We start from the raw sequence: 14,013 nt of genomic DNA, 5'->3' as shown, positions 1-14,013 counted from the left end.
CAATACATTACAATTAAGCAAAAGTATTGGTTACAAACTGCGACTACATTACAGTATGAGTAAGTCGGCTGGGTTACATATTGTATCTATAAACTAAATTGAAGAAAGTGGGGATTATATACTGAACTTTCATTACAAATAACTTAAGTAGGCCGGGTTACTTGCTGATTCTAAATAACAACTTACAAAAGACTGCATGGTCTCATAGTGAGTCTACACTTTAATTTGTCGGAGAAGGCAGGGTTGAATATTACGTCCGTGTGTGCAAACCATGTTCTATAATGCTCTCTTTGCCGGATAACTAAGATTGATGTTAGCATTACATTTGTAACATGTTTTGTCATATCAAACTTTCAGTTGTGTTGAGGATGTACTGTACCATGTCATCCTTTTAGTTACGAAATTATAAGACGATAGTGACATATTCGATGCCAATACTTTTTTTTTAATTTTGATATTGTTTTGATCTAAATTAAAATTTTTTTTTTAAAATAAACTATTTAATGATGACTGACGCAATTATACTTCTTCAAATGTTCTCCATATACCAAGAGTTTATTCAAATGTACCAAATAAAAGTTTCACGGTGATTTTTTGGAAATCTAAGTCTGCAAAAACGCAGCACATTATGCATGACATACCGTTTATTAGAAAATATTGGTACGGTCGCAATGTCACCACTTATAATGTTCTTCGCCAGCTTAATTGTTATACAATTTTCAATACAACTTATGTTCCATCAGATCAATAGATCTATTCATGTGAGTAAGTTGTATGGAAAATTGTATAACAATTAACAAACACCTCCAACAAAACAACAAATGTTGCGATAGAAATGGTATTAAGTTGATGAACGCCACAGGTAGAAAAAAGTTTTGAACTTTCGTTGACCTGTTTATTAATGCCAGCACTTTTTAGGTAATATCCAATAAGAATGTTTTATTCCATTAGTTTTCCGCAACTGGCCCAGTACAATTCACGAACGATTATTGATTGAAATGATTATGGTTCTGACTTTATATATATGTATGAATTTTATTATCCATCCTGGGTTAAATTTGCGACTTGACATAGGTCAAGCATTATTACACTTTTCAGCTTAAACATAATAGCATGGTTTATTTGTTACATTTTTTTTTAAAGTTTAAGTCTTTATATATCAGAGGAAATGGAATGTATGACTTCGCAGTGTTAGGTACAAAGCAACGTGTTGGTCAGCTGATAACGGCGTATTGTTCCTTGTTATATCACATTATAAAGTTTGTTCAAACTACAAAATGCAGACATAACATATATTAAAAACTATTCCTTCAAATGTAACACTTTTTACACAAGATAAGAAGCAACATTGAGCTTTTCAGTTTGTTTTAATTTGTAAAACTTCGAACGAATTTTATCTTATTCACCATTTAGTTTCGTTCATTAAAAAATGATATTCTTTCATGATTTTCTGGGAAACTTGTTTTGAAGCTGTATCAAATATTAACTGAAATCTTCTGATTATCTGCATTTAGATGCATGTTGAACCCCAGTCTCCCATAACATATAGGTGAACTGATATCCATATGGCTTTTGCCATATAAAGACTAATATGAACCCCTCTAACCATATAAATCCTCCCATATGCTCTCGAATAAATTGATGTGTATTGAGGAAGGTTGTATGAAAACATAATTATAAAATGTTCTTTGGGAATCATGCATGATTTATATGTATAAGCAGTGCATATCAACATTAATATAGTTTGCGGTAAATGTATGCAAAATATTGATTGATATATGTTATATATCGTTCTTCAAATAGAGATTACTTGAATTTCAATTTGCGCAAAAGGTCAAACTCTATTATTCGTTTTAATCATGAAGTTATTTAAATCCATGAATAAAGTCAATTTGGATTGGCGACCTTTTTTAATTTACAATATATCATATACGACTCAAGTTATTATCACTGTTATGTAAACGCTTGTTTGGTTGGTTAGAAGTTTCATATCAGTTGAAATAAGAGAAGTTAGCACTTCCAACACTCCAGACAATTTGTTATTTTATTAAAATGATCGTGACGATGATCTATCATTGAATGTTTAAACATAGATAAAAATAATAAGAAATGTAAACAAGTGTAATCTAAGTGGTGTCCAGAATTTTTCAGTCCAATGTTGTATTAGATCTTCTCATCAGGATCGGGCCTTTGATTTTCAAAATACCTAATTCTGCACGAAATTGCAAAACGAATCGGAATGTGTGTTTTTACTTTTACTCATTTCCCACCTCTTTCACGTATGCTTTCCTTCTGTGGTTGGTTCTATTTTCCCGATATGTCATAACACAAATATTTTGGATACCTTTTGGCTATTTGGAAATAAATTAAGTTAAAAGTTGTTCAGTATGTTGCCATGGCTAACTTTTAAATTGCTTGAATCTCAACACACCAAGGATTAGAACACTAAAAAAACGTAAATATTCCGTTTTGACTATCAAAAGAAAAGAAACAGTATAAGACAAAAGAAAAGAATTAACTCAATGTAAAAGTTTTTTTTTGAAAAATAAGGTAATTTTCCTATCTAACTACCATATTTTTCTTTTGATAACAGGAAATAAGGGTTTTATTATCATTATTTATTCATGTTTTTTTTTCTTTTAAAGTTATGTCGTATTGTCTAAACACATTCAAATTTTGCCTGTACATGTACTATCAAATTTAAGCGAAATTGTATCTTGATTTCAAATATTAAAAATCACAAAATTATTTATTTAACATTAAGAAACTGGTTCAATTGGCAAAACATTTTTTTTAATAAAAATTCTATCGAGTATAATCATACCACATACAAACTGTACAAACTTATAAAAATTGTACATATCAATGTATTAATCTTTCGCATAGAAAATACATGCGTTTAAGTATTTGAAATAACCAGTCGTTTTAACCACAAAATGTAAACTTATTACCAATTACATGACCTTATCGACGTTTTTAGGTAGAAATACTCGTAACCCGAGTGCTCTTATAATGCATGCTTTAAATTAAGAAAGTGAAAAATGTTTCCTGCGCAATAGTTTATATTATTTTTTTTATATTTTCGTTCCCGATTAATGATTATTGGGAACTTTCGTCATTACCTTTACTTATCTATGTTTGGTTTATATCGTGGTAAATTCGCAGCTTTAATTAGTTCATAGCTGAATATTGTCTTTACCAATTAAACATGAATAGTTTTGTTCATGATTATGTAATTAGAGAAAGTTTTGACTAACACACTAATGGACAATGAAATGAAAGTATTTCACAAAGAAAAGGAAATCGATTTATATTGAAGCCTAGAAGATAATTTCTATCATAAAATACATTCGGGGTTGAGGGTGTAACATAAGAATTTCCTAGGCAAAATCACAGAAGTGGGTGTATAGATGGAAAAACAACTACTAAATTTTTATATGGGGGTTAATGCCAGCACTTAAAAATCTGTATATAGCGGAATACATGCTTTAAGTTAACGAAGCGAAGTTTTAACAATGGATATCAAAATTATTGTCTGTTTTATAATAAAATTTAGAATAAAGCTTTGAAAAAGTCTTTGTTAATGAAAAAGATCTGTGTATGGATACGTATCGTTGATCATAAACAAAAGATGTAATGTCACTAAATAGGTGACATGTCCGTTTTGATTTCTGGCGATTCATTCCTCTGGAAAACTTTTTGATTTTTTTATGAATATAAAAGCTATTTTGCAGCTTTTTCAATTGCAGCAGAAAGATACTGCTAGCATATAAACCAAATGAAATACTATTATTTCTTACGTTTTCGAAAAAAATGTCATATAGTTGAAAATGCATTATCTATAGCTCCACTAAAATTTCAAAATCCAACCTAAAAATTCTCATTAATTTTGTTAATCGACTTTGTTTAAAAGCCTCTAGAATTGTCGATTTTCCTACATATTAAAATATCGTCTCGAACATTTACGACTTCGTCCACAAGATTGTGTTGAACAGTAAAATTATCAAATCTCTTATTGACAGAAATGTGCAACAGCAACCTTTCATACTGTTTCATTTCCTAGTTATGATTTCAAAACAGCGGTGGTGTAATTCATTTTTAATAAGATTAAAAGATGGAGTATATGGTTAACGCATGTTTAAAGACATGAACACCTTATTATGTATGCAGATAGATAGGTCTGATTAAATTTAGAAATTTATGGTTTAAAAAGCTACTTGTTATTCAGGGTTGATACAAAAATTACAGGGAAGAAAGAATAAACAAGTATGAAAAACGAATAAAAAAATCAATCACCATAAACAATCGCGTTTGAAACAAATAATTTGTTTTATTTGATTAAATAATCGTTTTTTTAATAAGTGATAGGCGTATCCCTCTCTGCAGTATATAAGTCATTGGAGAAACAACAGGGGTATACACAGCTGCCTTTTAACCATAGAGTAAGTGTTTCATTGTATTCATTTTGAATGTTTGTCATTTGGTTTTTCTCTTCTTTGTCGCTTTTGACAAGTCATTTAAGATATAAATATTCTATAGATTTGTTAAATTGGTACAATATGAACATGTTTCACACCGGGCTTTAATACAAATGATTCTCTAAAGGCCGTAAAGTATTTTAGTCGTCATGAAATAAGTCTAAAGTTTGTAGGTAAAGGGCCACTGGCATACATCGGGTTTCTCGAATACACTCCAATATGCCGTAGACCTTATAACCTCGATTACGATTCATCTTAATATATTCATGAAATGGCTATATCGTACAACAAAAAATGTTGTTATTTTTCAAAATACTACCTTGACATGAAATTATATAAAAGCCCTCTACAAAGATATTAGCTATCGTATATTTACAAAGGAGAATTATTTATTTCATTTTTCTTTAGTTATTTGATTTGCTTAAAATTTTACATTTACAGATATGTTCATTAGTTTTTAAACACGCAAAATTCGCGTAAATCGAGCTTTCGCGTGCATTTTCCTTTTGAAATTCATCCATTAAACTCTCTGTATTGTAGACCATATACGTTAGTTTGTTTATAAAGTGACAGTTTATGTAGACAAAAAATTATCTGAACAATCACCTAGAACATTGGAGGTGATTAACTGTGCGATCAGTGCATTAGTTATATAAAAAAGAGTTCAATGTAATTATCCAAAGGTTTTTGTCCTTAGTTTTGAAAATGATATGAATTCTAATGGTTGCTTGGTCCATCGTATATTTTTTCCCTTTTATTGATATGTCTTTAAAGAACTCAATTCTAAAACATAATAAAAAATTATAATTTTATTATGAAAACAACAAACACGATTTTCATAAAATTACTGCTCTTTTTTCTAGAAATGAAGACTGCCATCTGCATTTTCGCACTCGTTGGCATTGCCATGGGCTATGGCAAAGGAGGATACGGAGGATACGGAGGATATGGAGGTAATGTCGCTGTCGGTGTTATGCCTGCTGCAGTCTACCAGGTTTATGGAGTTGTTGGAGGAGTCGGAGGATTAGGAGGAGGGTGGGGTGTAGGTGGTGGAGGATGGGGCGGCGGAGGCGGAGGATGGGGCGGCGGAGGCGGAGGATGGGGCGGCGGAGGTGGTGGATGGGGTGGATGGGGTGGAGGAGGTGGTGGCGGATATGGTGGATATGGCGGATACAAAGGTATGTTTTATTATCTACAACTTGTATCAGACATACAATTACTGGATTGTATAAACTTCCTTTCCATGTCATTTACGTATACAATACAACAAATTCGATCCATTCATTCAAGATCATTTACGATACACTAAACTTCCTTGTTTTTCTCATTCCGTTTAGCATTAACGATGTTCCATAAATATTACATAATTCACGAGTATACTTCCTGCATTAACTTTTACGAGTTGCGGTATACCAAGCACGACAACGCGTTAAACTACAAATGTCAACAATGCTCTTTTTTTAATTCCAGGAAAATACTAATAAAGTAAAGTAAAGAAAGACCCCCTGTGACGACCGGAACATCGACCTTGAAAACATTATATTAATCTTTATTTTACTAAAAACTGCTATGTAGCTGACGCTTGCAACACTTTTTGACTTGTGTTTTATTTGAAATGTCCACCATTGGCCCAAATAATCCCTTCGTTACATTACGACCCCTACGATCCATCGATTGATGACTAGAAGAGAAACAGATATTGCGAGAGACTGAATTATACCGGTTAGTCTGTAAAAGGCGTTATATCCCTTTATGGAAATTTTCCGCCAGAAAAAAAACCAACAAAGCGACATTTATCATTTGAAACCACGAAATTTGGTTCCCAACAAATAGAAGATTTCCACTGAAGTGTATACAGCAAACCACAAAATATTGCACTTCCCTGGCACCACTGTTTCGCATAGAAAAATAGAAGTAGTCTCACAGAAAATTAAAAAAGTGACAGGCAAGTACACCATACAGGGAAGCACCATTGGGTTTCATCAGTTTAAATACAGAAAAAGCAAGCTTATGTTTTTTTTTTTATTAATCTTCTTTAATAAGTTTTCTGATTTGATAAATTGACAGTTCCTCGGGAAATCCAGTTTTCAGAGATCTGCACGTTGTGTTTTTTTTTAATAAAAGGGGGGTAGAGCTGCAGTGTTTCAAAACATAAATCGTGTGCAGGTGTCGGACAAAAAAACATTGCATTGCACTGAACACAGTCCTATTTAAAAATACATCAAATAATAAACATCAGACATAGTTAAAAATCACTGTTTATTCAGCTAATATTGTGTAATAACATGTCTCTTTCCGGAAACAAAATTAACTCAATCAAAATCTATATGATATTATGCATTACAAAGTAAAAACTGAAAGTAAATAAAATGTAATTATGAAAATTAAATAATGATAATAACAATTATTAAACAAGTGTTATCTTTAAAAATAAAGATAGCCGACGCAGTAAAATTTGTTTATTTTACTTATAATTTTCTACATTTTATCCAGGAAATAACACATGACACGCAATTTTAATTTTGGATACAGTTTTTACGAATGCTACTAAATGGTCAGTATGTGGCCAATCGGTAAACAGAATTTCGATCAGGTGACTTGCGTTTCCGTGGAAGAGCGTCTTTTAAGGTCAAAGGGTATAAAAAGCGACACTATACCGACTGCGTCGGAAAAATAATAAATTGAATTAGAAAAATAAATAAAAATAAAACCTGTTAGATTTTTTATAGAAATAAAAACACACATGTATTTTGGTTCGCAGTCATATTAGGCCGATGAAACGTTCGTCCAATCAAGATTTAGGATTTATCTTATAATTCATTTCAAATATATATGTATATATCAAAAGATAGCAAAATTATAAGCCTTTTGTAAATCATAAAGATATCAAACAGACATGAAGTAAATTTCGGATATTTAATGGTTTTTTTACTATATCCCCACTAAAAAACGGCGCAATTCGTGTTACAGAAAAATACAGTACTATCAAAATTTTCCATTTTAGCTGCCTCAAAATGAAATGACTTTTATATCAAAATGTATCTGTTGACAAAACCTTAAGAATATAGAAAACTTAGTTGACAGATATTTACCACTTAGAAAATATTTAAATTTGTTTGTGCCCATATCAGAAGAGAATATTTTTGTTAGAAAAAAATCGTCCTTTCAAGATTTTAAATTCATTTCTGAAAATATTTCAGAAGTGTACAGGGGAAGGCTGGGTATATTCGAATAAATTGTTTAGTAACCAATCAGTAATCATATTTTCATTTAATCATGCAAACGCTCTCATATTTGGATTGGCTAATCATTTTTCTCTTTAATTCTTAAATTAACTATAAAGAAAATAAATGAAATTGTACACAGATAACAAATGATCAAAAGTACCACGAATTCAAAATCATGCGATAAGCGCCAATGTACAAAAACTTTGTAAAGAAGACATCCGATAGTAACCGAATTATATTGTTCACTATAATATAGACACTATATCAACATAAACCAAAGTAATGTATTTAATCCTTTTGAATGCTGGAAAATCACATTCGTGAATAGTAAAAGCTTCTCACAATAAACAAATTATTATGCCTTTTACGTCGTCCGAATATACCCTTTGCGGAATAAATACATTTTAAGGTACATTCGGTTACTTTGATTTTGATGTTAATAAATAATTCATAATAGTTACAATTCAATTATACAGTATTTGATCTGTAGCATATATAGTGTGTTAAATGTTACGATAAACTGTATTTCAGTCCTTTCCTTAGTTAACGTATGTGAGTAAACCAGATCGAGAATCAATTAAATAAGGTTAGAATTGTAGACGTATAGAGCACATATATGCACAACATAGAAGAATGTTGTTTGGCGCCTCGTGCTACATGTGTCGACGCAGGTGTATGACTTCGATAATTGAAATATAATTGCATTTCTTTTGTCTTCTGGATTTTTAAAATAAAACAATTGACATGGAGAATACACAATTAATAATAGGCGACCCTAGGTGAGTATAAGGGGATTTTTCTGGTACGAACAATATTTTTAAGTCAGTTTAAATATTTAATTTAGCAAAAACGATTTAGAACACGAGGAAGCTTTAGCACAAAACCTTTATGGGTTCTCAAATAAAATTATCAAATACCAATAAAAAATAAACATGTTCGTATTACCCAATAGCTATACTTGTGGGGTTCTGGTACACTTGTCAGGAGAAACATTCCGTAAAATCGAGTTAAATCAATATTTTCTTTGAAGATCGAGATCGGAACAGTTAGAATCTTAGAATGTTACTTACTTACTTTATGTAAAAAGTTCAATCGAATATGACAGAACATAATGAAATATTTCTATGTAATCTTCGAAAAAAAGTGGTATTGTCTTTCTGTGGATTCTAGTCTTCACACATGCAATAGTTAAATATATCTGTCATTGTTTATCATTTTCTTCTCGAAGTTGTTTAAATTGATACAACTGTAAGTATATATTCGCTGGCAAACCAAAACTTTACAACTGCTCGATCATAAATGCTGAAGCCGATCAAGGTCGATAGGTAATTTGTCGATCTCTACCATTACCCCAAAGACCTATCTCCTACAGAGACTTGGAATATGGATGAAACACATCTAAACTTTCAGCAACATCCGAGTAAGGTTTTATCATCAGCAGGAGACAGAAATGTGCCAGGCAAAACTGTGAGCAGTCTGGACGGTGTGACAGTTTTGCATAGAGTGAATGCGACAGATGATAAGATTCCACCATTTTTAATTGGTAGGGATAAAACTGGAGGATCTTTCAATACTCATGAAATGGATCGAGATAATGACATAATGATACTGACAATACCAGCCCTTGCAACTCATTGTCTATGTCATCTTGATCGTTGTATTTTCGTGCCATTCAAGATTGAATATGGTTTTGTTCTCTGATTAAATGCCTACTAATGCTGCCAATATGGTCAACAAGCTTTCTTTCTCCATGCTTATAAAATGCTTGTATGATAAGGCATTTAAGAGATCAATATAGTGTCTGGATTGACGCCATGGGCATTGCTGACTGGAATTAATCCGTTTGCTATTCCAGCTTCAGTCTTTGCTCCTGCATCTGCTTTTGACGATCCGGAAATTACACTGGACGAGTCGGAGAATGACATGCCATTGACTGTGTTCGAATTGAATGTTTGGTCTTTGAACGAAAATAAACAGGTGAAAAGCTTAAATTGCAAATGATTTTTTTTTTTTTTTTTTTTTTTTTTTTGTCAAGCAAATACATAACTTTATCAGAAACAAGCGAAACAACGTTTATATGGTTGTCGTGCAAAAACCCGTAGAAGCTTTTTTATTGAAAAAATAAAAATCCCATTTGTAGCAACGTTTGCTAAATTCAGACTATGAAAATCGCCACAAGTCATCAAAAGAACCGGTATCTGTTGTGATAGTACTAAACAGAAAAATACTGGTACCAAGTAACCATTTTTGTTATGAAATAATGAAAAAAAGGAGGTTTGACATGGAAAAATATGTCAATTTTAAGGATTTATCGGTGGGGTAGGGGTATAACGATTGTATATAACTCAATGACTGTAAGTGTTACAGCAACTTTCGTAATACCGTGGTAAAGGGTTACATTATTGGGCGACATGATTACAACTGTATATGTTTCATTAATTCATATCTGATGCCCTAAGACGGTCTAAACGCTCGAATAGTGGAGTAAAAAAAATCATGACTTTATGACCCAGTAGGGTACAAAAATAGGCTTATATTGAAGAATAATCCGAGAATATTCTTTGGTCACAAATGGATTCGTAAATGGAAGGTATTAAGTAACATGAAAAGCATCATGAAGTTAATGAGTGGGGTGTGCAGTGGACCTTTCCAGCCCATGTACTAACATATTCAATTCCGTTTCGAATTGAAAGTAAAAGAATGCTGAACTGTTTAATTATATAACTATAATGTGTAACGACAACATCTTATTCTATTTCATCGCCTACTGATTATTTCAAAACAGTAACGGTATCTCTTTTTTATATATAATTAGATTAAAAGATGGAGTGTATGGTTAACACTGACAATGGAAATAATGTGGAACATGTTTTAAAGACATGAACACCCTCTTACGTATGCAGATAGATAAGTCTCTGACTGAATTAAGATATTTATGGTCTGAAATATCTACTTGTTATTCAGGGTTGATACAAAAATTACAGAGAAAAAAAACGATAAACAAATATGGAATACAAAGCAAAACAAATTTAAAAAATCAATCGTCATAAACAATTGCTTTTGAAAACAAATAAATTGTTTTATTTGATGAATTATTCTTTTTTTCGATGAGTGATAGGCTAATCCGTCTCTATGGTATAGACAAAGAAGGTATATAAGCCACAGAAGAAACAACAGAGACATTCACATCTGCCAACCTTAAAGTAAGTGATTTATTTTGTTCATTTTAAAGGGTCTTTCATTTTGCTTCCTTCTTCTTAGTCATTGTACATATGAATAAGCACTAGACTTGCTAAAATGATACGGTACGTACAGGTTTTACACAGGGATCTGATGCAAATGATTCTCGAAATATTTTAAAGTATTTTGATCGGCGCGACATTACTGTATAGTCTATGGACATAGACCAGAATTTTTAAAGTACATTTCAATATGTACGTTGTATTTTTAACCATGATTACGGGCCATCTTAATATATTCGTGAAACGCTTTTTTATTAAATAAAAAAAATCTTTGTTATGGTAGCTTTTTTAAATATTACTTAGACATATAAAGCCCATTGTATCCATTGTATATATTACAGACGAATTTGTCATTTTGGTTTGTTTTTGAATTTGCTTGAAAAGTGTACATTTACTGAAAAGTTAAGTTTTGAACACGTAAAATTCACGAAATTCTCACATTGGTCTGTTCCAATAACACGGGAAAAAACATGAGAACCATATTTTCACAAATAATATTGAAGATATCATAAAAAATTGGATACATATGTATTTAGAAAAAAACGTGGAAAACTCGTTGTATTCGAACTTTACACGTTCATTTTTAATAAAGTGACAGTTTATGTAGGTAAGACTTAGTTCATTTTAACAACCACTTCGAAATTGGGAGGTGTTTAAAGCTGCATCAGCTGCCAAAGTTGTTCACTTTTGATGCTACTGAATTTGCTGATTCAATAAAGTAATATCGATAATACCTACGGAAAACAACGTTTTGTTAGTCAGAGAATATTGATAGGTCTGATCTAGTTATTTTTCGCCATTACTTAAAAATACTTTAACCTTGGCAAAGCAAATAACAATAACGGATACACAGCACGTGGCCTGTTTTCATTTCATTTCAACTATTTCTTGATTAGTTTTCAAATAAATAATGATCCTATTTGAGCCGCATTATATTACAATACGTAAATTTCGAAAGGATCCTTGCGTTATATTCGAACATTTTTCTTTTACGGTTTGAGTCTGTCTGTCTTCCTTGCAGTTAAATAACCACTTTGGCTTTGCAATCAGATTTGTTATTAAAGAAGCGACCCTTACAGCCAATGCCAGATTAAGGTCACCAGAAGTCGCATGTATACGAACTTATCTAGGTCGATTTTTTTTTGTCTTGCAAGACATTAAATATATAGACATCTATTTCATGTATTTAATGCATTTTATTTGTGGATATCAAATGAAATTGAACAAGAAAAGCACTATTTAGTTGAAATAATGCAAAGTTAAGGTTTATTTCAAAAGAAATAAAAAATTACGAAAATGACAGCCAATGCAGCTTTAACTGTACGATCATTGCTGCTTTTTGAATCAATTAGCATTTGTTTTTTAAGGGTCCATTGTAATTTTTTAAAGGTTTAGCTCTTAATTTGTAAACTAACATATGAGTTTTAACGATAACACAGTCCATCGCGCACAATTTTATAAAATTTACCAACGCGGATTATTATGATTTAACGTGTGATAAAAAACCTATATATATATATATATAATTAATAATTAATTCTGCTAATTTAATATTCACCACTTTTTTTTCTGGAGATGAAAACTGCCATCTGCATTCTCGCTCTCTTTGGCATTGCCATGGGCTATGGCAAAGGAGGATATGGAGGATACGGAGGATATGGAGGATATGGAGGTAATGTCGCCGTCGGTGTTATGCCTGCCGCAGTCTACCAAGTTGTTGGTGTCGGAGGATGGGGTGTAGGAGGTGGAGGATGGGGCGCCGGAGGTGGAGGATGGGGCGTCGGAGGTGGAGGATGGGGAGGTAGAATTGGTGGTGGATGGGGTGGAGGAGGTGGTGGCGGATATGGTGGATATGGCGGATATAAAGGTATGTTTTGCTATCCACTAGTATCGCTTGTCTCAATATCATCAAAAATACAGTAAAATGATTGTAAAAATATCCTCTCCATGCCTTTACGTATACGATACACCAAATTCCATTGTTTACGAATTTTTTTTTACGATCCGCCATGGTAATAGACGATATTCCAAATTTGGGAACAAAACGTTAATTCAAACTTTCCACCACTTTCGGTAAAGATTATTTAGGTAAAGTGGCAGGTCACTCAATGCAGAACAGGAGGAAATTTCACGGCGGAAATTGATGATGATTGATTATATGTACAAAATCGGTTTCTTAAGCCACAAAAATTATCTAACATTCTACAAACAGAAAAACAGAAAATTAGCGTCGACAATAATCTTTTTGGAATGCCAACAACGTTTCAGACAAAAGTTTTTATACGAGTATGTTTCTTTTGGTATTAGTTTTAATTTGTCGAGTAGGGGGCATATATTCTGGAGCAATACCGGATATTGTATATTAGACATTCCCTGTTTTTCTCATACCGTTTAGCATTTACGATGTAGTATACATCACGCACTATTTACGAGTATACCTTCTCCCTTCACGATACACGGGTAATACATGTATAAAAATTTGAATGTTCATGAGCATTTTGACGATTTTTGTTGACTGACCAATATCAACTTATTGTACAAATTGTGGTTTACCTAGAACGCGTCCAACTTCATAGATTTACAATGATTTTTTTTAATTCTAGGAAAATGATACTATTAAGTAAAGGTAGACCACCTGCTGCTTCGACCGGAACTTCAACCGTGAACAACATAACGTAAATCCTTATTCGACTAATAAATTGCTATGTAGCTTAATTTTGTAACACTATTTGATTATATTTTTTTATTATTTGAAACGTCTTTAATTGGCCCAAATAATCCCGTTTATAATCCCTACAATAACTCCATTCGCGAGTAGAAGAGAAACGGATACGGAGAAGGACTGGATTATTCGGGTTAGTTTACAATAGGCGTAAAATCCTTTCAAAAGTCGGACAGCGAAAGTTTCCGCCTGAAAATCGATATAAATCATAAATTAAAAGAACCTATTAGTTATTAGTGCCTAACCGTACTGTTTCATTTTATTAATTTGCTGGTTGTGTTGTCATATCTAGTGATTTGAGCTTTTTCATGTTTACAGACATTTGACGAGGACTATTGTAAACT

General features: G+C 32.1%; 1 protein-coding gene and 1 long non-coding RNA gene across 2 annotated transcripts; both read left to right on the top strand.

The window, feature by feature from the left end:
* Nucleotides 1–4,382: 4,382 nt before the first annotated feature.
* Nucleotides 4,383–6,068, top strand: LOC148620870 (uncharacterized). Its single transcript, XM_088574706.1, has 3 exons — nt 4,383–4,442; nt 5,342–5,656; nt 5,949–6,068. Exons 2-3 carry the CDS (start codon nt 5,344–5,346, stop codon nt 5,957–5,959), a joined length of 324 nt encoding a protein of 107 aa, XP_088430832.1. The 5' UTR covers nt 4,383–4,442; nt 5,342–5,343; the 3' UTR covers nt 5,960–6,068.
* Nucleotides 6,069–12,521: 6,453 nt separating this feature from the next.
* LOC148620869 (uncharacterized) lies at nt 12,522–13,675 on the top strand. The gene is made up of 2 exons (XR_015920828.1): nt 12,522–12,814; nt 13,551–13,675. It is a non-coding gene; the product is annotated as an uncharacterized LOC148620869 (long non-coding RNA).
* Nucleotides 13,676–14,013: the final 338 nt, after the last annotated feature.

The sequence above is a fragment of the Perna viridis genome, chromosome 3 (assembly GCF_037379345.1).
Source record: "Perna viridis isolate PV_CMFRI_1.1 ecotype Kerala chromosome 3, ASM3737934v1, whole genome shotgun sequence".
Taxonomy (NCBI): domain Eukaryota; kingdom Metazoa; phylum Mollusca; class Bivalvia; order Mytilida; family Mytilidae; genus Perna; species Perna viridis.
This window is presented reverse-complemented; position numbering and strand designations above follow the sequence as displayed.

Bases quoted from the DNA above. Each gene is read 5' to 3' on its own strand.
- LOC148620870 (XM_088574706.1), top strand. From the start codon at position 5,344: ATGAAGACTGCCATCTGCATTTTCGCACTCGTTGGCATTGCCATGGGC.